Genomic DNA, 26,773 nt, shown 5'->3' with positions numbered 1-26,773 from the left:
AATATGCAAATAAAATTCTGAATAGGTCAGTTCAGTTGAGTTAATTGAGTATAGTATATATATAAGCTGAAGGGTTCTTCTATGCTTTTTTGCTATGTTATATACTCATTATTATAAAACGAAAATGTCAGATATTTTGTTTGAACGCACAAGAATATAAAATTTTACATTTTAATAAATAATATTATTAATAATATAAATTGAAAATATATTATATAATCATAAATAATACAGCAAAATATTATTAGTTAACTAATTTTTAATAAAGTTAAATTATTTTAAAAATATAAAAACATCTTGAAACATCAAAAAAATTTCAAAGGTTTATATTTTAATATTTTATTTTACACGTTTTATATAATATACACATATTAAAATCCGTACAAAAGCAATCGGTCGATATCATGAGGAGTGCTGATATTTGAGGAAACACGATATTCCATCAACAGTCTGCTCTTCAAATTTTCCCATCATTCCATACAAACACAACTCTTCTTTTTTCCAGCTTTTTATTTTTCCAACTGGTTTTATCAACTTCTATTTTTACGTAAAATATTCTATGGTGTGCCAATACACAGCGGATCAATTAAAACATACAAATTAGGTTTATGCAATCTGAATAATCAAAATAGAGTATGTTTTAACATCATCACTTTTTTATTTTATACAATTTATCTTTTAATTTTTAAAATTATATCATAATTTTTTAAAAATCAAATATGTGTTTACAAGCTTTTTCAAATCTATACAATCGTTTTTATTCTGCATTCTTTTCAATATTTGCATTGATCCCCATGTCAGTTTTTTTTTTTTTAACTGAATCCTCCTCATGTCAGTTACGACTCCATGTACTGCTAAACTCAGTGTTGATGGTTTCCGATTGTTATATTTGCACCGCTTCTACTTAACCATTTGCAAACACTTGAGACGAGCACATTATAATTGACCTTTTAAGCAAACACTTGGAACGTGAAAAATGGAAAAGAAAGTCGCAGCTGGTAGAGATAATTAGGTTTCATAAAGCAAATTTTGACTAATTAGTCACTTTAATTAAAGCTTATTTTTGACTTGCACTAGTATATAGATGAAGTGGGCCTGGTCGGCTGATACTAAAACCCAAAAAAAACTAATCTCAATCTTATATATTAAAGTAGAAATCACAACTTTGATTTGTGATTTTTTTTTAAAATAGACTCTCGTTATAAATCAGTTATCATTCATTTATAACTAATAACATAGCTTAATAATATATCACAACTAATATAACTATAATCCTTACAAAACCGGAATAATAAGACCAATTTTTAATCCTTATTAAATGTAAAATCAATTTATAGATAGTCAAGATATAAACCATTATCAAACCAGTATGTGGACCAATACATTATCCTATTGTTATTATTCTGAACATGCAATATAAATCAAATTTTGACTAATCCTTTAGACTAACGACGAACACTATGCCAAATGGGTTTAATTAATCACCATATGTATACTGCATTTATAAAACAAATTTTATACACTAAATCTGAATTACAAACTAACTAATTGCACCATAATATTTTACAGGCACAATATATTATAGTGTTAAAAATTTGATGTTTTTAACAGTATCTCAAATTTTTTTTATCTATTACCAATTTGATTTAGTTTTTAACAGTACGTCCAATTTGATTTAAATTTTATATATATTTCAAGTTTAAAAATAAAAAAATATGTAAAATAGTAGTGTTACATAATTATGTTTTCAAAACAAAATCTGTTACAAGAATACAAAATTTGAATTTTTATAATAATAATATCATAAATCACATAAACACATGTATAATAGAGTTAGATAATATATATACTAAACTATATTAATTTATTAATAAATTTTATCTTATAAACTAAAATAATTTAATATATAAAATAAAACCCGCACAACTAAGTATGTTAATCAATGGGAATGATATGTGCCGTGATACATATTTTGCATCACACTATAATTTATTTATATAGGCAATTATGATTTATCGATTGATTCTAATTTTTTTTGCATAGAATAAACTATGATTTGAATGTGAAAATGTCAAGCAATTAATAAAAAGAAATTAGTTAATTTTCAAAACGTAACCTTACGTTTTTTTTTGGTAACAAAAAGTAACCTTTAAGTTCTAACCAATTATAGTAAGAGAGTAATATTGATCGTAGCTGCTCTAATAAAATATTCAGAAATAAAAGCTCAATTTTTGTCGGAGGAGTCTTTGTGTCTCAACAGGAAGATAAATATGGAAAACATGTTATATTCTATTATCTAATAGACCTATAATACTTGCATAATTAACAGTTCATGTGGATTTTTAAACATAAATATATAAAGAGTTGTAATTGTATTTGAAAAGTAGGTAATAGTTACTTTATTTGTGTTTCCTTCGCTTTTATAAATCTCTATAAAGATTATTTCACTTTCAATTTCGTAGATAGGGACTATTAAACCACTAAGACCAAAGAGTGAAACTAACTCACATTTTAAAACTATTTTGAGAGTGGAAGGTTGCCATATCACTTATATATTAGTTTCACTCACACTCAATTTTCGATGTTGGATGTTTAGTACATGCAAGATTAGTCATCTAAATCGTGAAGTTTGTAGCAATAAAAACATTTGAGCTCTATAATACTACATTAATAATGAAGATAACTCCAAAATATAAGGTTGTTAGACCATTTATATTTTTTTTTAATTCAAACTCAATTTCAGATGTAAAATGTTTAACAAATTTACACCTATTCGATCTGAAAAAAATAGATGTTATTTTTCGACCAAGTTATAGTTATTAGTTATACAATCGTATTATCTATTGATTCAAATTGTTTTTTTTTTTTTGCTCACTTATTAATTCAAGTTGTTACTGCATGCGTTATCTTTATAGCTAAGCTCTATGCTAGTATATGCAGCAGTAGACATAATACCTAAAACCACAATATAATCAATGAATGTTGTTTATTTGGACATAAATTCTTGTGTTTTTAAGTCTAATATAAGTTGCATATTTTGTTGTACGTATATTTAAATGTATTAGGAATTTGGATATTAATTAAAGTGTAATGATTGAACTTAGATCCATATAAGATCAGTCAAACTTCATTAGTCATCATTGCTGAGTAGTGATATTATTTGATTTGATTTCAATTAGAAGGCTAGCACAAACGCATGAACCTTGAAAATATATATACATGCAAGTGAAATACATCATCATGCATGCATAGTAACTTGAGAATAAACTAATTATAGAGTTGATTTTTTTTTCTTAAAACACGTAGTTTTTGTATTTAGATATTATTCAGATGATTTATAACCAAATCATGAAAGTTCCTTTTGTGATTCATATTTACAATTCAAAGTTTTCACTCAAACCATATAGTATTTTAAAACATTTGTATAACAGTTGACCAATGAGACTCGTGACAAGTGAGAAATACGGGTGCAGCTTTAATGAAATGGTAAAAAGAAAATAGCATCTTCTACTCTTTTACCGCATGAGAAAGATGTAGAGAAGTGAATCAAGAGGGCATGCGTACAAGTTAATGATGGGGTAGGGGAATACTGAAAACTAAAAGTTAGAGGCGTGGCACTTGTCACCTTCATTAAGCTCCCAAAGTCTATGGTCAATGTTTTTTTGTTCCTTAAAACATATCTTAAAAGTAGGGGTATGTTTTAAGGTATGAAGTAAGAATACGGGGTAAGAATACGGGGTCTGTTTTACAATTTCGAAAGTTCTCCCGACCAAAAGAAAAACATCAGACCAAATACACGAAGGGCTTATTTGCTAAATAACCAAAAAAATAAGGGAAATTAGATTTTTAGAGAGAGAGTAGAGAGAGATAGGAAGAGAAAGTAGGAGAGAGGAGGTGTTTTTAGTTAGTTAATGAATTTTGGTTTTTGTTGTGTATAGTGAATGCAATTTTCCATATACGAATCAGTGGAAAAAGCATATGTAAAGATAAGATGCTGTCAACATTTTCTTATAAGAGATTAAAATTAAACAATATAAATTTCGTTGCACGGTTTTAGATTCTTTAAAAGGCTGATCTTAAAAAGAGTATATAGCAATAGAACAGAGAATATTTTTTAAAATTACCAACTTTTTCTACTTCGTTTGTATAAAATATTGTGTTCTTCAAAAGCTGCTATTGCTGCATTTAAAGTATCTTTTTCATTCAAGATTCAAAGCCTTTGGGCTTCAGTGATAAAAGTGTTGACAAAAAAAATATTTTTTTCATATATTTCTTTTTTAACTTCACGAAGTAGAAAAATATATTTTTCCTCCTTGCGACAACGTGACGATTCCTTTAAACTAAACACCAATCACTAAAATTCGTGCCGTCTTGGGCAGAGACGCCAAACCAAAATGGTTCACATTCACACACACACACACATAATTAAAATATTAATTCTTATTTAAAAATGTTTATTGTAAGAATATATCACCAAACCGAACCGTCATCTTCGAAGGCCTCGTATTGTGGTGATATAATGGGCAAAGCCCAATAAGGTAGTGTTACAAGTTTTGTTTTACAAGCCTTTGGAACCGGGGAGATCAATCCACTGAAGCTCGAGTTCCACTTCACCACGCTCAACGTTACGGAGACGGAGACAAAAGCTCTGAACGATTCGATCATTGCTCCACCGTATGTAGCTTTCCTCGGCTAAACAGTTGCTGCGGTTCGGATGGATCGTCGATATTATGGTTCCGTCTGGTAAGCCAGATAGCTCCATTCGTAGAGCTTCAATGTACGGTTTCAAATCTATCTGGGCATCTCCCATTTTATCATCCTTGCTAAAGAAGTCATGGTCGTATACAACCTGTTCAGGTTTAAACCAAGATGATTTCTAAAAGATTGTCAACCGGCTCGGTTTAGATGATGTTATAGTTAAAGTTACCAGATTGAGCGGGAGATTCGGGTCGGTAACCGTGAAGGTCAAGTCTTCTTCCCATTGTGGGTTTATGTTTTTCTTCACCACTTTGGTTTTGAGTTTCTACAAGATTTTACACTGTAAGCAGATGAAACCAATGTCGAAGAGCTACTTAGGCATTTTATAGAAAATTTCTCACGCCTGTATTGATTTCTTTAAAAAAATTGTTTAAAAAAAATCTTTTGGCTAATGATCGATTTGCTGCTTAAACTGATTTTTAAAATACTGGTTAAAACTTGAAACAATCGTTGGAGAGGTTTGTGGAAATCTTGAAAGAACCTGACGGCCAAGCTTGAGGACGACGTAAGGATCGCTGCTGGAAACGTCACGGACGGCGAGGTTGACGCCGCGTTTGACGCGAACGCGGAGGATACCTAACAGATTATCCATCAGCGACATTCTTCTCCGACAAGAGACAACGAAACTGCAATGTTTGGCTACTACTTGGAATGACGCGAAATATTATATATTCATTTTCTTTGTTATCATGAGTCATGACATTATTTGTTTTGGCTTAACGTGAGAACCACTCAAGCGCAAGTTCGTGGGATTCTAAATTGTATATATTCAACGGTTGTTCATCTTCGTGGATTCTATTTAATTAAATAAAAATCGACATGCAAGTCATAAACAATACCCTACCATTTTCTGTACACCACGTTCTTGACATCAAAAGTTCATAACGAAGGCTTTAACCATTGTTGTCATCTACGGTAATACTAGAGACTAGTCTCAAACATCAGTAGTAGTTGGAAAAGATTCTAAGTAATATATAAAACAGATGGGTTAATCCAATTATCACCAATTGGTTTTAGGTTGGAAGTCCGATCCACATCGATCTAGCTCAAAGTTGGTCCGTTGATCTTTGTCCAGCATCCAAAATTGACGCTTAGATAACCATCATCTCGAGAGAACATATTATAGACTAGGTCTCACACATCGATCACTGGAAAGAATCCTAAAGGGACGGATTAGAAACTAGGTCTCACACATCGATCATTGGAAAGGATCTAAATGATATAGAAGATAGATGAGTTAATCCATTTATCAGCACTTGATTTTGAGGTTGGAAACTCATTTATCTTAACATGTAACATAATATATAAGAATCAAATTGAGTTACAGAGAAATGACAAACCATAATGTACATAAAATACGTAGGAATCAATCTGTACGGTGTCACAACTCACAACTACGTAGCTTACATGTTAACATATCCGGATCGTTGGGGAAATCAGCATACTCAACGAGAGGCTGTGTAGCGTCAGCACCAATGGAATCCACGGTGACCTCTCTGTGTTGTGGTCTCTTCGTCCGGAGATGTCGAACAGTTACAAGAGAGGCTAGAAGAAGAGTCAACATGATGGAAATATCAGCATAGTTTCTGCGAACCCACAACCTGGCAAGAGCAAGCATGATTGGCAATCTGGATACTTGCTCGTTCTCGAGAGCTTGGTTGTAGTAACTTTTAGCAAGATTGAGATCAAAAGAAAGCCCTTGACCATACTCATGCATGTAACCGAGGTTGAACATGGCTTGTGCATTTAGTTGAGATTTTGCATACATGTATGCCTCTACTGCACGCACAAAATCCCTCTCCTTACCCTGAGAAACATACAAATATAAGCCCAATACAAGTCACCGAGCCAGCCTTAAGATTTTGAGGGCCAAAGATATATATTATTTTTTTGGAGGGGGGCCAAAGATTTTATTAAAACTTTACAAGTTTTATTTACAATTTAGGAACCTATGTCTATATATATATATTAATTTTTAAAAATTTGAAGACCCAAGACGATATTTCATTTAGCTATGCCGAGAACGCTCAGGACATTGAAAGTTTGTGAACAAGTCCAATACTTACCCGGCCATAGTAATATGCATCTCCCACAAGCAAAGCAGCATAATCGTTTCCTTGTTTAGAGGCTCGCCACCACAAGGCATGAGCACGCTCCTTCCTCTCTTTAGCCGTGCAAAATTCAGAAACTCCCATGCACATGCTCCTTTCACCGTACTTATCCAAGATCCAGGCAGCATTACTTTGTGCAACTTCGTAACCAAGCTCTGACATTCTTGAGTACAATATAAAAGCCTTTCCTACATCACCCTTCATGTAAGCTTCAAGAGCCCATCTAGAGAGAGAATTCCATGGCCCTCTTTCTGCTACTGACTTGTAAAAAGCCGCAGCCTGGATATAAAATTGTAATGAAGTGTTTTACCGAAAAAATGATAGTGAAGTGAATAAGCGATCAAAATAGTTCCTCTTAAAATAATTACTGACATATTGCCGTCTCACATTAATCTTAGGGTCTATTCCAAAAAAAATATTAACGCTATATTAAAAAAATTATGTCTAATTGAGAAATATAATTTAAAGTTTTAGGCTTTAATTTATACATTTATTTAGAGCATGATTAACGGTATGGGGTCCTTAAAAAAAAAAAATTTGTTCTAAAAAAAATGAACCTATTGCGGACTGCCACGTGTCAGTGAAGCTTACAAACAGTGCAAAAAACTTCCCTAACATCGATCCTTATTTGGCTGCGCAGAAACCACTCTGAGAAACAGCGATATCCATGGCCTTAAATGATACTACGAACGCTCCACTTCTATGCGTTTAAAAAAGACATCCCTTATATATTAAACTATCATAAATTGTTTGTTGATTTTGACTTTTCACTTGAACCCTACGGAAATGAAGTTCATTGCACTTGGCATTCATGGTAAGGAAATTAGTTACCAGTTTCAGCATGTTGGGATTCTTCCTGAGCTCGGCGCCAGCATGTAACATCTTGGCGATTTGATACATAGCCTTTGGTAGGCCAGCATTTGAAGCGACAAGGAAGTATTTGGTTGCCTTCTTCACATCTCTTTTGACTCCAATGCCCTTAAGATACAACATTCCAAGGTAGTACATCCCGCTTGGGTCTTCACTATCAGAAACCTTCTCAAAACATTCTCTCGCCTGCAATGTAAGATATACATATATCTATGTAATCTGTTTGGGGGCACTGATATATAATTAACTTATGTAAAGATGTCCTAAGGAGTAAAATGAAAGAAACATCAACTTCCTTTGTTCAATGTTTGCTTAATAAATATTACTGACATCAAACTATGGTATCTTTAAAACTAATCAAGACTATTTGTTCACACAGTCAAGAATCCCAACTATTTTTTTTTGGGTACAAGTTCGGCCATGATAGAAACTAAACTTCTATTAAGAGACAGAGTAAGCAGGGGAGTATGAAGCAACAAGGAACAAACTGACCTTAGTGTAGTTCTTATCTACTCCATAGCCTTTGAGATACAAGTACCCTAGGCCAGTAAATGCTGAATCCAGACCTCCTTCTGCAGCAAGTGTGAGACATTCAAACGCCTTGGTATAGTTTCTCTCAACACAGGTTCCTTGGGCATATATCTCACCAAGAATCTCCATTGACCTCGGCTCTCCTTTCTCTGCTGCCTTTGAAAACCAGTACACTGCCTTGGCGTGATCATGTCTTAATCCTCTCAGAGAAAAGTAATAAAACAATCCAACTTTGTACATTGCTGAAGGCATCCCAATTTGTGCGTGGTACTTCAATATCTTGATACCTTCATCGTCTTCACCACGGAATCTCCTTGGCACATATTCGTCTTCCACTGCTCCTCTGTGAATTCTAAGTGGTGCAACCGTGGAGAAATCCTTAGAGATCAGGAAGTTACTGAGTGCTGCCTCCGCTACTTCAGCATATAACTGGACAGCTTTATCATGCATCTGTCAAAAGGATCAAATCACAAACTCAGCCAGAAAGAACATTTATAACAAGAATGTTACACTTGTTTCACGTTGTTTACATCTAGTTGTATATATCTGAATGCAAGGGCCATCTTGGACTGCATATTCCCTCCCTCAGCTGCTAACTGATGTTGCTGAAACGACTTTGTTCCATTAGCCTCCCGTGTCATCCCCATCCCATACACGAACCCCATCACCGACTGTGCTGGGGGGTCTCCTGCCGATGCAGAAGCGTTCACCTCGGTTACAGCTTCCTCCATCAAACTAACGTTTCCTTTGCTCGCTGCCGAGACCATCTTCTTGAGAGCAGAGTAGTACAGAGTCAACGCAGGGTCGACGACTGAGTCGTTCAGCTCCAAGACTGGTCGCCAAGAACCAGGATCAAGCTCCTGGTCGGGTTTAGGTTCCTTTTGTCCGAAGTTCTCGTAGTCAGAGTCTTCTTTTGTGCTGTTATTGTCGAAGCCATTGTGGAAATCTTCATCAGAGAAGTTGAGGATGAAGTATTGCGCCTGGACGCGATGAATGTAAAGCAAGAAAGTGAGCAGACAGAAGGCTATGATCTTGCGACTTGAAACACTCATTCTACTTACTCTAGTTTCTTTGCAGCTTCGCATTTCTTGTCCGTGATTCGATTGAGTTGGGAAGAACAAGGAGAGAGAACTCAAGAAGTCAAAACGATGGAGAGGAAGCAGGGGTGATTAACTCCATAAAGTTCGTTGGACTTTCATATTATCACCGAATAACTAAATCAAGATATTCAGCCTTTGACCGGGTTTTGTAGCCAAAGTTAATTAGTGTTGACATAAGCCATAAAACTTCTATACTATTTTATTAATTTACAAAAAAGTATTAATTGGTTTAGAAAATTAATTCCAAACAAGAAAAATCTATTGATTTATTTTATCGATCCTTAACTTTTAAAGGTTATATATTCTAGAGATCATAGATGTGAGACTAGTAACACAATATACAATTTATTGGTCAACAATATAAATTACTTTACATATTTGTTATTCTCATTCAATGGATTTATAAGGAAAATATATCATTATTACATGCATTAGGCCGGGTAATTAATATATTCAGTCAAATTGCAAGAATCTGGATTAAGACGTTAATTAATAGTTTGAAGGAATTAATTCTCTGTACGCATTCAATATTATTAGAATTAATCAGGTAATTATGCTCCTAAATTCAGAAATAAAATATATAGTTGACCCACCCAAGAAATCAACAAAAAGTTAATTCCCACGTATCCGTTCTATATAAAACAAAAAATATATAGTCGTTATACAAAATCATATAAGAAAAATAAGTAAGTTGGATAACAAATATAAAAAAAATGGATATTACAAGATCACTCGGCGTAGCCACCGTCCTCATAATTATCTACTCCATTCAAATCACAGCACAAATGGAACAAACTGAGGAAGCAATGCGATGTGTAGAAAAACTAATACCGTGTCATCCGTACATTAACACGGACTCTCCTCCGCCGCCATGGTGTTGCTATCCGGTGAAAGAGATCGTCGAGAAAGACGTGACATGTCTATGCGGATTCCTCAACCATCCGGACATGCTCGCACTCATTAATATCACTCAAGATGACGCTCTAAATTTCATTAGTTCATGTGGAGCTAGTTATGATGAATCACTTTGTAGCAATAGCACTGGTGAGTTCTCTTCGTCCAGCTCTAGCTATATTAAGTGTGACTATTGTATCGCTTAGAGTAAATACGCGTCTCATTGATATATCCTCGATGTGTTATGTAAACGACACCATGCTAATTAATATGTTTATTTTCCCACTGAAGTTTCTTCGCCTGATACGTCGCCGGGAGCTACGACCACCGGTATGCACTTAATTACTTTCTCTGATATCAAGCTTAGATTTTAGATTTGCTATATTGAATTTACAATCTTATAATTATCTATGTAACTGATGTGATATTCTAAATGAAACAGAGAGCTCTTCTGGCAGCACGACGAAAAATGCAGCCCTAGCTATGAGTTTCTTGGGATTTAGCTTCCTTTGGCTTTGAGATGATTTTGATTCTTCTTAAAACCAGAAATGAAGTTTATATTTTCAGATTTTTATACGTCTCAATTTCAAATTACAATCACGTTTGTGGCCGAAACACATTAGTATGTCCTCCGTAGTATTGTGTTTTGTATTAATGTCATTGTTGTCTCATAAGCCAGATTTATGATTAGAAATGTGCGTGCTACGAGTAATAATTCTTTTTTTCATAATCTTAAAATAAAATAAAAAAGTCAATGCTAAGATGATGATTAATCTCTTCTTATATTCTTATATTCCGTTAAAAATCTCACCTTAAAAAACTATAATAATCATGCTCTAAGATCATGATTATCCCTAATAATCCCAGTTAAGAGACTAGAGTTAATGATGGTTTAAGAGCCGGTTAATGATGGTCTAAGAGTCCGTTCTTAGTCTAAAAGTGTTAAAAAATATCAAATCATGAATTAAAAAATAAATGTCCCAAATTAAAAACCTAGGTTAATCAGGCTCTAAACACAGCTAAATACTCTGTATATACCGTGTCCGAATTACATGCGTGTTCATATTGTGTGACCTTCACCACTTGCTTGGATTCTCCACGCGCATAAGCGCGTCCCCCCTCCACAACACTCTTTTCTTTTCCGCGTTGGTGGGGGTAATTAGGCCTAGGGGTAATGTATGATGTGTCTGTTGACAACAGAGTTTGATTTTCAATTTGTAGAATTTGTTATCAACCTCGTTCTAATCTGTATTTGTTTACAATGTGGGAACAGTTGTCACGTGAACTAATCTCAAAATAATAATAAAAGACAGATTATAACAGAAGACAAAAGCTTGATTAACCGATAAAGTCAATTCAATAACCGAAAACAAAACCGGAATCTCCGTCCCTTAACCGAACTAATTTCAAATACAGGAGGAAGGAAGTTAGTTGACCGAAAAAGTGTATAATCAACTTTAAATTTACTTCAAAGCGCGTGGGATATTTTCCTTATAAATACACTTCCCCAAACCCAATCATCTTCACAATCTCAACTCAGACTTGATCAAAATCAATTTCGGCAGAAAAGGAAGAAGACAAACAAAAACAATGACAGAGTTATATGTTTCTCTATGCATCTCAAACATCGGATCACACTTTCCTCCGACATACAACAACAACATCCCGTCGAAGAAAGTAATCTCTTTAGTCTCTCGAACCGGAAGAGATCTGCAACGCTACAACACCACAGGGTATCGTCAAGTCGTCGGGTACGTACGTTACGTCCAATTGAAAATTAAACAAAAAAAAAACTAATTTAAAAAAAAAATTGATTTATTCTTTCAAAATGGAATCTGATTCTTTGTTTCTTGCAGATGTATACCGTACAGATACAAGAAACACGGTGGTGGTGGAGAGATTGAAGTGCTTTTGATAAGCGCACAGAAGAAAGGGAAAGGGATGTTATTACCTAAAGGAGGTTGGGAGATTGACGAATCAATTGAGGAAGCTGCTTTGAGAGAGACGATAGAGGAAGCTGGTGTAACGGGACAGCTCGAGGAATCACTTGGGATGTGGCAGTACAAAAGCAAAAGAGACAACATGATGGTTCACGACGGGTACATGTTTCCTATGCTCGTTAGCGAGCAGTTTGAGATTTGGCCTGAATGTGGGTTTAGACAACGGAAGTGGGTTTGTTTGTCTGAAGCGATTGAGTTGTGTCGGAATGGGTGGATGAGAGAAGCTTTGGAAGTGTTCATTAACCGGAAATGCCAAGGGTGATAACAACTTTTGATTGTTATTAAAGATTTAATAGGAGTGGGTGAAAAGCAGGTCAAAGTTAAGTCTTGTGATTTGATTTATTCATTTGTTAGGTAGGCAGGGTATTTAGTTTAGATAGACTCATTTGAAATCCACTAATTGTTTGAAATCTTTGGCTTTCATGTAACTAATCTGTAGTTTGTGTATATAAATTGAATCAGCAATCTTCTTGATCTTGAATAAATCGACTGCAAGGCTTCTTATTTTACTAGTCGCTGCCAACACAGCTTGTTGCTCTGATAGTTGCGATTAATGGAAATTTGATTTAAAATTGCGGTCGCATATCACAGCAGCTAAATGCAAACAAACAGAATCTTTGAGTCAAAACTGTGTGTGTTGCAGAAAAAAAGATACGGAAGTACCAATTTGACCCTCAAAAGATGAAGGTATACGGGGAAGAAGAAGAGGGAGCGAACAATGGCAGTTAATAGATTAGGGATAGTCATTGTTCCGTCGTGTTCTGGACATCGTCTGTTCTCTCCTAACTTATGGGGGCACCTGCAGCGTCTCTTCGTCTGCCTATTCCCGGTACTGGCGCGGACGAATCAATGTGGTAAATTCAGCTCGGCGGATTAGTAATCATCTCAGGTTGTCTGTCTTCGTCGGATTCTACATCTCCACCGTCTTCGTCTATCTCTGGTCCTAATACGAAGCTCTACTTGAGTGGTAAGTTCCCTTCCTTTCTCCTCCTTCCAGTTCTCTTTTCGATTCTTTCATCTTTTGCTTAATCTCAAATTCATGAATGATACTTCTGTAGGGAACTAAATGTGGTTATGGTCCTGTGGACACATTGTACGTTATTATTCTTTGCTGTTTAGTTGAACATGACTAGTGTTTTTTCTAGAGATTCTCTGGGCGAGGGAATCTATCTGTTTTTTTTTTTTTTTTAAATTCAAATATATTAAATCAACATGAAAACGGGAATACGATTACAAGCCCGAGTAGCACCCAAATCAAATTATTGTTTTTAACCATGCAGGTGGCAGCCTGGTGGGCATTGAGTAAAATATCTCTCATGGGTTTGATTCCGGCTAGGAATTAAGTTGCTATTGTTTGACAAAACTAACAAACTTACTAACGTTGAGTTGGCCTAGTGGTAAAAGGGTTACGACTGTAACTACCGCCACTCGGATTCAATTCACAGTGGGAGGGACTATTTAAAATGCTTGGGTTCCGGGCAAAGAGGTGAAACCACCTTTTATTTTACCAAAAAAAGACTAACAAACTTGGGGCTAAGTTGCTATTATTTGGCCAAACGAGCATGAGACCATGTCTTAGGTTTCATTTAGTAAACTTGGTGCCGGGTACCGGTCTCTTATACGATTTAGTTGGCCTTTGGCCTAGACATCCTTAGTTTAAAAATTAAGAAGAATGTTTTTTTTAATTGGTATATGTTCTGATGAACTGGGGAGATAGATACATCTTTCTGCTGCTGTTAAGCTTTATGTAAAGGGGATTATTGCAAGTTAATTAGTGGTGTTCAGAAATGGCCAAAAGAGTCTTAATGCTCTCTTCTGTTTTTTCTTGTTACTTGCTAGCTTTCTACCACCTTTTGATGCCTAGTTTGTCTCTCTACCTTTACCGTATAAGACTTGAACTTCATATAACAAGGGGTTTGATGGTTTTATTATGCACAGGGCTTTCTTTCCGCACAACTGAAGATAACTAAAGAAAAGCTTTTGAACAGTTTGGTAAGCTCACACTTGGTAACCCATAACCCCCTCCCTTGTTCAACTTCTTCGTCAGATCTTTTTTATTAGGTGTCTGTTTAGTTACCATGTACGATGATCAGGTAAGAAAACTCAAAATGTAATTCATTTTCTTGATTGTCTCCTTTTAGTTAACTTTTTTTTTTTTTTTTTTTTTTTTTGCTAAACCTTTTAGTTAACTTGGTGATGGATAAAGTAGCAAATAGACCAAGAGGGTTTGCTTTCCTGCGGTATGAAACAGAGGAGGAGTCAATGAAAGCTATTGAAGGGATGCACGGAAAGGTAACACATTACTCTCACGCTCGTCGGTTGAGAACAAGAAAGGGTTCGTTTCAAATAAAAAGTTTGCCAACTTGTATTAACTATTGATTTGGTTTGTGTACAGTTTTTGGATGGAAGGGTTATATTCGTGGAGGAAGCTAAACCAATGTCAGATATTCAAAGAGCTAAACCCAGATCAGACTTCAACAGAGCTCAGACTAAACGTCGTGTACCTTTCGCACCTGGTAGCTACTTTGATCATGTCTCCATACTATGATTCTGTGTAATTTTCAATCTTCTTTTCACTTTTGAGGTCATACAATGTACTCATTGCTTAACTCCTACCAAGATTTCACTGAGGGAGACAGTCTAAAGTAAACTAAAGTCTGGAAAAAAAATGCATATTTATCTTTCAAAACAAATGTAATCAGTTTCCTTTATTTAGGTGTAAGAGTATCTACAATGGTTACTAATTCAACACCCTAATTTTTTCTTTTTAACACTACACATCATCTTATCTCTCTTTCACCTAATCATTCAACATCCACCTTATTTTTTACTTATACAATAATTTTGTTTAGTAAAATTCAACATTCTACCCCACTATTTTAATTCATATTTTTATCTTTTATAAATTAATAACTATATATTAATAATAGTTTATATTGTAATTAATTAAAATAATTAAAATGAGATATTTTTAATAATTTTTAGTTATATTTAACTAGTTTTAAAAAATAAAAAAAGTAGAATGAAAATTGATAAAAAGAAATTTTTGTATCCAAATGAAATGAGACTAATCTCTATTTATAAATCATAAAAAATCATAAATTCTAATATAAATTTTAATTTTTTAAAAAAATGTTTACTTTAAAATAATTGAGTTTCAGTAATTTGAAAGAAATAAAATTTCTAATGTTTTTCACAACCAATCAAATTGTTTTTTGGAGACCCACTCACAATGTATTTAGCGTGTGAATTCACCTTTTTCTTTCACATTTAAACACTTGTCACTGTAGGACCCACTCATTTAGTATTCAACTAATTGAATCTTTTCAGCATGTATTAATCTAAGTTGGATTTTAAACAGTTGAATGAACAGTGAATTTTTCATTCAACAACTTCATTGCTCCTAGTCTAATAGGTTTAGTTGTCTTCACTCTTCGGCTCACAAGTTTTGATCACTTTTAAACAATAAACACATTTGTAGAAATTTTTTTTTTGTAACTATATGCATTTGTTGAATTTTTATTGTATTTGTTATATATATTGTGGAACCGAACACTGATATTGACATCAGAAGGCAGTGTTTTAGAGTTTTTACTTTTTAGAATTTTGAAGATTCTTAATTATAGATTAGACAACTTTATGTTGGTTGATCACCCTCGTGCATGTATGATGTATCATCAAATAAAATCTAACATTTGGTTTCTTCTCAATACTTCACAAAACAAGCCGCACGTTAGCACACGATTTATGGTTTTGAGTTCTGAGTATTGTTGTCCACTCAGAAGGGTACGCATTATATAATATGTATTGACATGCGCAGTATTGATGTCTAATTAATACCTAGAAGAAAATATATGTATCACATGTTTCTATGGTTAAACAACAACAAGCATGTGTATAATAAATACACACATAACACATGCTGAAAGACACCAAGAATTAATAAATGCTAAAGGAAAATTGATTTCTTAACCCTGCTTTAAAAAATATGCCAAAATAATCTTGAACTCTAAAACATGTCATTTAAAACATGAACTCTTAGTCAAACATGAATAAATCATCAACTTTCATTGACCAAGCTCTTTTAATTTCGTAATTAATCATCCGTTAATTGATTTTGTAATTAATCATCCGTTAATTTCGTAATTAATCATCCGTTGATTAATCATTTAGTAATTAATCATCCGTTAAACTCTAATATAAACCCGAAAATCCTTAATTCATCTCCTTCAAAACCTTAATTTTCTCATTTCATCTCTTTTCTAACTCATCTCCTTCATCATCTCTCTCTAGCAACCTTTGCTTGAGTTGTTAGAAAATATAAATAGACAATGCATGGTTCGTAATGTCAAAAGAGCTATTGTAACTTCACAGCTGAAAGCAAAATTCACTAAGAGAGCACATAAAGAAATAGAAGTTACTAAAGAAAAGTCTAAAGATTGCAAAAAGTTTATGGCTTGGAGAAATTATCATGAAGATGATGATGAAGGAGATGAGCTAGAGAAATGGATGAAATGAGAAATTAAAGATTTAAAAGAAATGAATTGAGAATTTTTTAGGTTTAGATTAGAGTTTTCTCGTGTTGTCAAAACGGCGACGTTTTGACATTTAATGTCTGTTAACTTTTAATTAACGTATAATTAAATTACAAAGTTAAAAATGCTTGGTCAATGAAATTTCATGATTTATTCATGTTTGATAAAGTATTCATGTTTTAAATGGTTTGTTTTAGAGTTCAAAATTATTTTGACTTGTTTTTGAAAGTTCAGAATTAAGAAGTCAGTTTTTTTTCTAAATTCTAATGGCATGTTTTCGTTGATTCTGGCCAGTGAATTATTTTCTGTCCTACTATTTTATTTCTAATTTCTCACAAATTTATACGAAAATTTTAAACATGTTTATATGAGTGAATTAGTATAAATTATAAATCTCAGGCGGGAAATATTATTTTCATGTTTTTAATTAGGATCCTTTGGACGATTGTTTAACAGAATTTTTTCAATTGTTTATAAACATAACCCACCTACATACCATCAAACAATATATAAGCATGTGCGATGTGCACAATTACACACACATGAGACATGCAAAAGCCTAACTACATAATAAAGCCTATGGTCTTATGTGTCCACAAATTAAGGACATTATCCAAAATTTTATAAGTGATGCGACCGCTTAAGAAATTAAACAGATGGTGTTACAAGCCTTTCCACATTGGCGTGAGACTAATGTTAATGCTCTTTGGTCGCTCTCATACCTCATTCCTCGTCCTTTAGCCTCCTCGGTTCATCGAACCTTCACTCCATCGCCCCCAAAAACAAATCATTTTCCCATTTTTCGTGACAGTCAAGTAAATTAATGATTTATTAGTATCAGTGGGTATGGAAAAAAATCTTAAATCATTTTATTAGTGTTATTTGTTTTGTTACCGTTATCTACTACGAGGGCTATATGATTAGTCATTTTCCATGATATATAGTTTGGACAAATTACAGTCTGATGCATTTAAGTACGTGCGTAATCAAACACTCAAACAAGTTGCATTTTTAATGAGAAAATAAGAAGAGACTGCCATTTCTTTTTTTAAGAGACTGCCATTTAAGTAAGTTGAAATTAAATATTCTTTCCATTTTAATATTTTATCTTTTGTTTTATACAAATGCTATTTTCAAAATTAATGTAAAATTATAAGAGTTATGTTATAAAGTATTACAGGTTATAAATTATTTTACTATAGGTTGAAATATGTTCAGTTAAATTATTACTAATTCTTTTATCTTTGTTAAAAAATATATTTTTTAAAAAACTTGTATACATGTTGACAAAAAAATTGTCTAAATTAAGTAAAAGCTATTTTATATGACTCAGGTTTGGTAAAAAAATGCATTTTTATCTTTCAAAACAAATATATAATGTAATCAGTTTCCTTTATTTATGTGTAGTATTAGTTATAAACTTTGATACAAACGAACTTCAAATCGAAGTTTAGTTGTCTTCGGCTCACAAGTCACAACTTTGATCAAAGTTGAATTTTTATTGTATTTGTTATATATATTGTGGAATCGAACACGGATAATGGCAGCATAATTTGTTAGAGTTTTTACTCTTCAGAATTTTGAAGATTCTCAATTATATACCAGACAACTACGTTGGTTGATCACCCTCATGCATTTATCATCAAATAAAATCTTACATTTGGTTTCTTTTCAGCACTTCACAAAACAAGCCGCACGTTAGCACACGATTTATGGTTTTGAGCTCTGAGAATTGTTGTCCCCTTATGTACGTAGTATATAATATGTGTCGACATGGGTGGTATTGATTAGCCTAGTATTGATATGTCTAATTAATACCTCGAAAAAATATCACATGTTTCTACGGTTAAACAACAAGAAGCATGTGCTGAAAGACACCAAGAATTAATAAATTCTAATGGCATGTTTTTATTGATTCTGATAGGTGTTTTTTTTTTCTGTCCTAGCTACTACTCCCTCCGTTTTTTAATATAAGTCGTTTTAGAGAAACTTTTTTGTTCCAAATTATATGTCATTTTCGGTTTTCTATGTAAAATTTATTAATAATTAATATTGTATGACCAATGGTAATATATCTTCTATTTTTCTATTGGTTGAATTGTGGTTAGGTAAATAATTAATGATGTTTTTGTCTAGAAAATATAAGAAATTAATGGTTTTCTTAATCTACGTGTATAGCTGTAAAATGACTTATATTAAAAAACGGAGGGAGTATTTTATTTCCAATTTATAGTAATTTTATATAAAAAATGTTCACCATGTTTATATGAGTTAATTAGTACTCCCTCGTATCAGTTTAGCTGGTATTTAAGAATTTTGATTTTGTTTCAATAAGTGATGTTCTCACAATTTAAAGTAAAATTTAATGTCATTTGAATTTTTAAATTTTTGACCAATTATAAAATATTAAATTTTTTTTATTGGTTGAATTAATTTTATTCAATTTTATTTTGTGTAACCAAAGCCAATTACATAAAAATTTGTATTTTCTTAATATATGTACAAAAACCTTAAACACCTCTTAAAATGATATAGAGGGAGTATAAATTAGAAATATCTCGGAAAATATTATTTTCATGTTTTTAATTCGACAATTGTTTATATACTAGTTAGTCTAACAAAACATAACCACCTACATACTAGGCCTGGGCATTCGGGGTCCCAAACGGGTTTCGGTTTTATCCAATCGGGTTTTGGTTTTTTGGGTTTATCAAAATCGGCCCCATTCGGATTATATGAAAGTTCGGTTCGGGACCGGTTCGGGTTCTATCGGATTCGGGTCGGGGTTAGTAAATCTTCAAATAACCGGTACAACCCAATATACTTTCGGGTTCGGATCCCAATCGGTTTTTCGGTTTAAAAGTACCTGATTTTTACCTATTTTATAACCAAAACATGAGTAAAATCGGTTCTTCAGTTTTAAAATACCTGATTTGTAACTATTTTGTAACCAAAACTTAAATAAAATCGATTCAAAAATAAGGAACATCAACCTTGATCATTCAAAATCAAACGAAAAGTAAACATATTTACTGATAAAAAGAAAACCAAATAAATAAAAGCATAAAATGAAAACCAATTTCTCATGAAATATGAGAATCATTGTTTAACGAAAACAAAATCAAAATCTAAATACTTCAAGATTCAACGGCCATCTTCAACCATCAACCTTCATGTAATAGTACCACCAACCTTCATGCAATAGAACCACCAATCATCATGTAATAGATAAGTATTTTAGATGTTCAATATTTCATAGTGTATTTTGGATACATATTAGAAATTGAGATCATGTTTGGTACAAGATCTTTTCGAGGTTTTGAATGTTTTGGGTTTTATCGGATATCAATTTAGATTCGGGTTCGGTTCAGATAATACCCATAACCCGAAATACCACAAAACAAGATCCATTTGGTATTTATGTCGGGTTCGGATCGTTTCGGATTCATTTTTATCGGATCGGATTCGGTTCAGATTTTCGGGTTCGGTTTATTTGCCCAGCCCTACTACATACCATCAAATAATATATAAGCATGTGCAATGTGCAGTGTGCACAATATTACACACACATGACAAATGCGAAAGCCTAACTACATATGTAAAGTCTATGGTCTTATGTGTCCACAAATTAAGGACATTATCCGAACTTTATACGTGAATCCGACGGCCTTAGAAATTAAGCAGATGGGTGTAACAAGCTTTTCCACGTTGGCGTGAGAAAAATGTTAATGCTATTTGGTCGCTCTCATTCCTCGTCCTTTAGCCTCCTCGGTTCATCGAACCTTCACACCACCACCACCAAGAAAACAAATCATTTTCCCATTTTTTCGTGACAATCAAGTAAGTTAATGATTTATTAGTATTAGTGGGCATGAAAAAACTCTTAAATAAATGTATTAGTGCTGATTGTTTTGTTACCGTTATCTACTATACATAGTATAGTATTATTAATTTAAAAATGAATATTCTTTATAAAAAAGATTACTACGAGAGCAATAGGATTAGTCATTTTCCATGATATATAGTTTGGATAAATTACAGTCTGATGCATTTAACCACGTGCCGCACGACCCATGGGACTGTAATTTTAAGATAATAAAACACTAGTTGAAATTAAATATTCTTTCCATTTCTAATGTTGTAGATTTTTTTTTTCTTTATACTAAATGCTATTTTCAAAATTAATGTAAAATTATAAGGGATATGGTATAAAACTATATACAGTTTATAAATTAATTTAGTATAGGTTGAAATATGTTCAGTTAAATAATTAATAATTCTTTTTTTAATACTTTTAAATTTATGTGTACTATTTTTTTTGTCAACATACAAGTTTGATATTTTTTAAACTTGTATACATGTTGGCAAAAGAAAATTGTATGCATAATATTTTTTTTTAAGTTTAAAATTTTAAATAACAAAAAGGAAAAAAGAGGGATAATTAGGTCATCTTCACCTTCCTAGTAGTCTCCATTCACACTGAACGTCTCTCAAAATCGTATAAAACCTGAAGCGTCTCTCTATCTTCTTCTTCCATCACATTCACTTTTCTATCTACCTATCTCTCTTTCTATGGCTCTTGTTAGAGAACGTCGTCAGCTCAACCTCCGTCTCCCTCTCCCTCCCATCTCCGACCGCCGCTTCTCCCTCCCCTCCATCACCACCGCTGCCACCTCAACCGTCCTCTCTAACTCCATCTCCGCCGCCGATCTAGAGAAACTCAACGTCCTCGGATGCGGAAACAGCGGAACAGTTTACAAAGTCAGCCACAAGAACACTCTCTACGCTCTGAAAACAGTCAACGGCGACATGGACCCGATCCTAACGAGACAACTAATGCGAGAGATGGAGATACTCCGCCGCACGGACTCTCCTCACGTCGTTAAGTGTCACGGAATCTTCGAGAAACCTCTCGTCGGCGAAGTATCGATTCTGATGGAGTACATGGACGGCGGGACTCTAGAGTCTCTCCGCGGCGCCGTGACGGAGCAGCGTCTCGCGGGGTTCGCTAGACAGATCTTGAAAGGTCTGAGTTACTTGCACGGTCTGAAGATCGTACACAGAGACATAAAGCCTGCGAATCTGCTGCTTAACTCGAAGGACGAGGTTAAGATCGCTGACTTTGGAGTTAGCAAGATCTTGGTCCGGTCGTTGGATTCTTGCAACTCTTATGTCGGGACGTGTGCTTATATGAGTCCGGAGAGGTTTGACTCGGGAGGAGGAAGCTCTGATGTATACGCTGGAGATATTTGGAGTTTCGGATTGATGATGTTGGAGCTTCTTCTCGGTCACTTTCCGTTATTACCGCCGGGACAGAGACCAGACTGGGCGACGCTGATGTGTGCAGTGTGTTTTGGAGAACCGCCGCGAGCGCCCGAAGGATGCTCTGAAGAGTTTAGGAGCTTTGTTGATTGTTGTTTACGTAAAGATTCTACTAAGAGATGGACGGCGTCGCAGCTTCTCGGCCACCCTTTTCTCCAGGAAGAGCTTTGATTTTCAGTTTCGTTTGTTAAATTAAAATTAATTTATTTTTGTAGAATTTTGTACATATAATATATACTCTGGATAAAATGAGAGATTTGTAAGAATCCTAACATTGGCATTGTAATATCATCCGTCAATGATAAAACTATTTCTTCAATCTTTTTCAGTTTCATTAGATTTAATTATCTGCTGGTATTTTACATGTTTTTTAATTAAGTTATAGTGCCATATGCTCGTCGTATAAAATATGATATCTAAAGCGAATCATACAACTGAAGAGGTGTTTAACCACAAAGCAAATAAGCTAGTAAATATTTTATTTGCGAAAACAATCAGACACCCTTTTTTTTTATCAGCAGAATCAGACATCTTATAATAGTATTTTATTGCAAAAATGGTGTTTATCTTGGCGAATCATTTGATATCTTTATTTTATAGTTTGTTTTGTTGGCCCATTAAATCTGCATATTATTACAATAATCATAAAAAAACAAATGCAATGAGCACACGTTAAAAAAACAAAAAAAGATAAAGGGGGGCAGGTCGAAGTTTAAATCTAGTTGCCACTTATGCAAGGAAAACTATATTATCGGCTTATCAACTTGCTTGGAGAGCAAATGATAGCTTGCTTGGAGAGCAAATCTATCTTTGGATGTTCGTGGAAGATTCGGAGGATTATTATAGCTTAGTGGAAGAGTTGATGATAATAACAACTCTACTACTTTTTGTTTGTTTTGTTTGTTTCTTTGTTACAAAATTACTTTTTTTTTTACAAAATCACTCATAAATCTAAATAATTATGAAATGGAGACGCTGACGTATTGGCGTACGTAAGGATTGATGATCCAAGCTCCCGTAGGTGTCAGTCTCTTGAGTGTGACAAAGAAATAAAAGTCACCCTTGACTTGAGATGTGTATATGTATGGTGACCAAGCGAAACAAATTTATATCTTTGTATTTTGAATTATTGTTAAGACTATTCGGTCTTAATTTCAGTGTCTTCGTCCACTTATATCTTTTTATCATCTAAATGTATGCACACAACTTCTAAAATTTCGAAAAAGTTGGAATGAGGGAACCATAATTCGGTTGTTCATAAAAAAAGAGGGAAACATAATTCTAAATAAATGACGGAGAAACCGATACCCAATTTGACCACACAAAAGAAAAAAAAAACCGATACCCAATAGTCACACAAACAAACTATTAAAGAGCTCTTAGAGCATATGTAATGGTGGACTCCTTCTTGGAGTCCTTACCATTATTTTAGTATATATATATTTTTTTGAATAGTTAAGGACTCTAATAAAAATGGTCTGTCCAATGATGATCCCTGATTAGGAGTCCTTAAAAATAAAAAATATTTTTTCTTTTAAAGTAAAATTTAATTTTTATTTATTACATAATTAAATATTAAAATACAATAATTATTAATCTTCATCACCAAATTTGTTCCAAATGTTTTCAATTAAATTATTTTTCAATTGTTCATGTATATGAACAAGAGTTATATATGTTCATTACATACTCTCTTTTGTTTTGATCTTCGGTGATCTTGTTGCTTAAAACTCAAAACCGTTCTTATTATGGAAAACCAACACAAGCAACAATATTGCTGTTGTTCTTTACATAATATTCTTCTCCCAAAAATTCTGACAAGAGATCAAGAATGTATTTGAATCCAGAGATTTATAACCTAACATCATCAGTGTTAAAGATAGACATAAACTACAGAAAAGCTGGGAACATTTCAATGCAAACAACTGCAGAACTGTGTGAGATTTTATTATTAAGAACAATCAGCAAAAAGGACTCTTTATCTCTTCGCTCTAATACAAGATTAATCTCTTCACTTAATAAAGGTCTGATGCCACAAAGATTACATGAGAATCACACAAAGCAAATGTCTCATAGTTGGGAAAGAACTAAGAAACATGACCAATAACCATAGCAAATAGCTTTGAGTGTATTAAAAGTGACAAACATACATATCCACTACTGAAGCTTGAGTTCCATGATGTTCTTGGTCCTGGGAGGATATGCCAAGTAAACCTTCACCACCCTCTCTACAACCTCCAGCTGCTTCTTACCTTCAGCATAAGCCTCTTCCACCTTAGAATGATCAGTGAGATTCTTGTTCATGCGGAACCCCTCCAAGGTCCTTCGCTTAGCGTACTCCCTGATGTTGTAGTCAGGGTACTGATGCCCTGCCCGAAGCAGGGAACGACAGAGGCTGATGACTGGACCTTTATCTACCATCGCAGGGAATGGAAACTAACACCTTTATAGTACAAACACATCAAAAGGAATACAAGAAAGTGATTGGAAGTGCCAAAAACAAAAGAGAATGAGTCAAGATAAGGGCTAAAGATACAAACTTTGAGAACTGTCGAGCAGATTTTATAGACAGTGCAATTTGATTTAAGAAAAAAAAAAGAACCAAATTTTCTCCAGGAAACCAAACATTAAACACAAGCTTCATTGAAAACTATGCTAAAGAAGAAATAGAAAACCAAAACGTTTAAACAAAACCGATTAAATTGACTCTAAAACAACCACATATTAAAGGGAATGCAACAAGATGATTCATAGACAGTGTGGATTTGTATAAAAGCAAAAAAGAACCAAACTTTCTCTCCAGAAAATCAAACTAGTGAGGATATTCACTTATCAGCATTCGATATCTAACATTAGCAAACAAAAGCTTCATTGAAAAATATGCTAAAGAAGCAATAAAAAAAACAAAACTTTTAAAACTAAACCGATTAAATTGTATCTAAAACAACGTCCTTAGACAATCAAAAGAAGAAACTTAACAGCAGACATACAACTAAAGTTCAAACCTCCACGAAAATTTATAGAATTGCAGACACAAACAAGAACATCTAATTCACAGAAGAGGATCCAATCAAATTCTCACCAACTATTATACCAAATAAGAATAGAATTTGAGAAAACGAAACTCCAAGTTCGTATAAACGAACAATTTTTTTTCTCGCCTTTGTCGGATTTGTCGCCAAGAGAAATCAACAAGAGCACAATCGCCTCTTTGTGGCTGAGAGCAAATTTTTTTTTCTCGTGTTGAGTCGAAATAAAATGTTTTTCTTTCCAAACAAAACACAATACTTTCCCCACCCAATGCCAAGCCACCACCTCTATAAGGATTTGGTCCTTAAAATCCTTATTCATGGACCAATCCTTAGTTAATTAAGTATTTATATTATTATTATATTAGTAATAACCTAGGAGTAAGAGCTAAGGATTTCTCTTCATCCCCCATTGTGGGTGCTCTTAGATATGTCAGTTTTGTTAGTTCAAAAAACTGAGACAGTAAAAAACTCCGCTAATTTACCTTTATCCATAAAAAAAGTCAAACAACATAGAAATGTTACTTTGTAAAAAGTTATCCACAATGATTACCAAACTGTTCTTCTCTGTTCTTGGACCACCAAATTGCTCAATTCATACAACACACATCAATAATTTAAGAAAATTATTTACAAGCGGAAACATGCAAATCTCATAAAATAGATTCCCATATAAAAAAAGAACTAGAATCACATCAATATGGATACAATACTAAGTGTTACAAAATAATTGATTTATGGCAGACAATATACTGGCGTCAGAACGTTCTGAGAGACCAATCAAACTCCTCCAAAAGAGTCCAGTTCTCTATCTTTTTGATTTGAGAAAAATCAACCAAGAAGTTGCTAAACTCACTTTTTAAGTAGTTACTTTTCTCACTCAATATGCTCAGAAATTTCGGCAGAATATATTATTCTTTTTGTATGAATCAAGAAGTTTCTTGATTCACACGTGATAGTAATTGCCTCGTTTGAATGAAACTAAACTCTGCTCGTTTAGCCAAACTAATATGGCACCAGCGATAATTTCTAGCGCAGGTTCGAAGAGGAGATCGTACAACAACCCGTCAAAGAGCTTGACTGATTAAAACCTAAACCAGCCTTTACAATCGGATATAAAAATGACAATAATCTAGCTATAAAACTAAGAGAAAAAGACTAAGATAGCACCAAACCAAGTTTTTGTTTCCAAAGTAGCACTCAAGGTTCAAAATCACAAAAATAGGTTTCATTAAAGAGGTAAATATACACTAATATGTGGTAAATAAAAAAACACACACGCTCTCTTTTATTCTCTCTCTACCCTATCTCCTCCGTAGCCCAAAAAAAAAAAATCGTTGATTGCCTCCGGCCGGTGACGTTAAACGCCGCGCCGGCGGTCCCTTCTTCCCTCAACTCTGTCTTCCTTTTGCTTCTCTTCCTTGGATCCATCTTTGTCGTCGATATGTTTGAGCTTCTGGGGGAACGTCACTCGCCGGAACCCTAGATCTACCTCGAGGGGATCTAGATCTGGTGGTAGGTGGTGAACGTCTGGAACTACAACGAGGCGGCGAGGTCTTTCGAGGAGTGGAGTCGGCGTTTTAGGGTACGACGGTGGTGGATCTCGTCTTGCAGATCTGTCCG

General features: G+C 33.8%; 7 protein-coding genes and 1 long non-coding RNA gene across 8 annotated transcripts; 4 read left to right on the top strand and 4 right to left on the bottom strand.

Annotated features, from left to right (window-relative positions):
- Nucleotides 1-681: 681 nt before the first annotated feature.
- On the bottom strand, nt 682-5,389 carry LOC103852854 (protein C2-DOMAIN ABA-RELATED 3). The gene is made up of 3 exons (XM_009129751.3): nt 5,240-5,389; nt 4,928-5,023; nt 682-4,849 (listed from the first exon to the last, which is right to left on the bottom strand). The coding sequence occupies exons 1-3, from the start codon at nt 5,357-5,359 to the stop codon at nt 4,559-4,561; spliced, it is 507 nt and encodes a 168-aa protein (XP_009127999.1). The 5' UTR covers nt 5,360-5,389; the 3' UTR covers nt 682-4,558.
- Nucleotides 5,390-6,084: 695 nt separating this feature from the next.
- LOC103853398 (ERAD-associated E3 ubiquitin-protein ligase component HRD3A) lies at nt 6,085-9,414 on the bottom strand. Its single transcript, XM_009130314.2, has 5 exons — nt 8,801-9,414; nt 8,232-8,720; nt 7,701-7,925; nt 6,825-7,148; nt 6,085-6,565 (listed from the first exon to the last, which is right to left on the bottom strand). Exons 1-5 carry the CDS (start codon nt 9,353-9,355, stop codon nt 6,140-6,142), a joined length of 2,019 nt encoding a protein of 672 aa, XP_009128562.2. The 5' UTR covers nt 9,356-9,414; the 3' UTR covers nt 6,085-6,139.
- Nucleotides 9,415-10,025: 611 nt separating this feature from the next.
- Nucleotides 10,026-11,701, top strand: LOC103852853 (lipid transfer-like protein VAS). The gene is made up of 3 exons (XM_009129750.3): nt 10,026-10,414; nt 10,556-10,594; nt 10,707-11,701. Exons 1-3 carry the CDS (start codon nt 10,084-10,086, stop codon nt 10,781-10,783), a joined length of 447 nt encoding a protein of 148 aa, XP_009127998.3. The 5' UTR covers nt 10,026-10,083; the 3' UTR covers nt 10,784-11,701.
- Nucleotides 11,702-11,765: 64 nt separating this feature from the next.
- On the top strand, nt 11,766-12,773 carry LOC103852850 (nudix hydrolase 21, chloroplastic). The gene is made up of 2 exons (XM_009129748.3): nt 11,766-12,015; nt 12,121-12,773. The coding sequence occupies exons 1-2, from the start codon at nt 11,855-11,857 to the stop codon at nt 12,524-12,526; spliced, it is 567 nt and encodes a 188-aa protein (XP_009127996.1). The 5' UTR covers nt 11,766-11,854; the 3' UTR covers nt 12,527-12,773.
- A 209-nt stretch (nt 12,774-12,982) lies between these two features.
- LOC103852851 (organelle RRM domain-containing protein 6, chloroplastic) lies at nt 12,983-14,975 on the top strand. The gene is given in 5 exon segments (XM_033283091.1): nt 12,983-13,051; nt 13,053-13,132; nt 13,134-13,231; nt 14,203-14,556; nt 14,660-14,975. Coding segments are annotated over 4 exon segments (327 nt in total). The 3' UTR covers nt 14,283-14,556; nt 14,660-14,975.
- LOC117129876 lies at nt 13,272-14,683 on the bottom strand. The gene is made up of 2 exons (XR_004453413.1): nt 14,443-14,683; nt 13,272-14,398 (listed from the first exon to the last, which is right to left on the bottom strand). It is a non-coding gene; the product is annotated as an uncharacterized LOC117129876 (long non-coding RNA).
- A 5,917-nt stretch (nt 14,976-20,892) lies between the features above and the next one.
- LOC103852849 (mitogen-activated protein kinase kinase 9) lies at nt 20,893-22,451 on the top strand. Its single transcript, XM_009129747.3, has one exon. It carries the CDS (start codon nt 21,372-21,374, stop codon nt 22,290-22,292), a length of 921 nt encoding a protein of 306 aa, XP_009127995.1. The 5' UTR covers nt 20,893-21,371; the 3' UTR covers nt 22,293-22,451.
- LOC103852848 (LYR motif-containing protein 4) lies at nt 22,300-26,293 on the bottom strand. Its single transcript, XM_033283047.1, has one exon. It carries the CDS (start codon nt 24,540-24,542, stop codon nt 24,279-24,281), a length of 264 nt encoding a protein of 87 aa, XP_033138938.1. The 5' UTR covers nt 24,543-26,293; the 3' UTR covers nt 22,300-24,278.
- Nucleotides 26,294-26,773: the final 480 nt, after the last annotated feature.

Source organism: Brassica rapa, chromosome A02 (genome assembly GCF_000309985.2).
Source record: "Brassica rapa cultivar Chiifu-401-42 chromosome A02, CAAS_Brap_v3.01, whole genome shotgun sequence".
In the NCBI taxonomy this organism is placed as follows: domain Eukaryota; kingdom Viridiplantae; phylum Streptophyta; class Magnoliopsida; order Brassicales; family Brassicaceae; genus Brassica; species Brassica rapa.
Note: the sequence above shows the minus strand (reverse complement) of the source record. Positions and strands in the feature narration are given on the sequence as shown.

Bases quoted from the DNA above. Each gene is read 5' to 3' on its own strand.
- LOC103852849 (XM_009129747.3), top strand. From the start codon at position 21,372: ATGGCTCTTGTTAGAGAACGTCGTCAGCTCAACCTCCGTCTCCCTCTC.
- LOC103852848 (XM_033283047.1), bottom strand. From the start codon at position 24,542: ATGGTAGATAAAGGTCCAGTCATCAGCCTCTGTCGTTCCCTGCTTCGG.
- LOC103852853 (XM_009129750.3), top strand. From the start codon at position 10,084: ATGGATATTACAAGATCACTCGGCGTAGCCACCGTCCTCATAATTATC. The intron at 10,415-10,555 runs GTGAGTTCTCTT...TTCCCACTGAAG, and splicing joins ACTTTGTAGCAATAGCACTG to TTTCTTCGCCTGATACGTCG. The intron at 10,595-10,706 runs GTATGCACTTAA...TAAATGAAACAG, and splicing joins GCCGGGAGCTACGACCACCG to AGAGCTCTTCTGGCAGCACG.
- LOC103852850 (XM_009129748.3), top strand. From the start codon at position 11,855: ATGACAGAGTTATATGTTTCTCTATGCATCTCAAACATCGGATCACAC. The intron at 12,016-12,120 runs GTACGTACGTTA...TGTTTCTTGCAG, and splicing joins GGGTATCGTCAAGTCGTCGG to ATGTATACCGTACAGATACA.
- LOC103853398 (XM_009130314.2), bottom strand. From the start codon at position 9,355: ATGCGAAGCTGCAAAGAAACTAGAGTAAGTAGAATGAGTGTTTCAAGT. The intron at 8,721-8,800 runs GTAAACAACGTG...TCCTTTTGACAG, and splicing joins TCAGATATATACAACTAGAT to ATGCATGATAAAGCTGTCCA. The intron at 6,566-6,824 runs GTAAGTATTGGA...TATGTTTCTCAG, and splicing joins ATGCATATTACTATGGCCGG to GGTAAGGAGAGGGATTTTGT.
- LOC103852854 (XM_009129751.3), bottom strand. From the start codon at position 5,359: ATGTCGCTGATGGATAATCTGTTAGGTATCCTCCGCGTTCGCGTCAAA. The intron at 5,024-5,239 runs GTTCTTTCAAGA...AAAATCTTGTAG, and splicing joins TCCTCAAGCTTGGCCGTCAG to AAACTCAAAACCAAAGTGGT. The intron at 4,850-4,927 runs GTAACTTTAACT...AAACCTGAACAG, and splicing joins CGAATCTCCCGCTCAATCTG to GTTGTATACGACCATGACTT.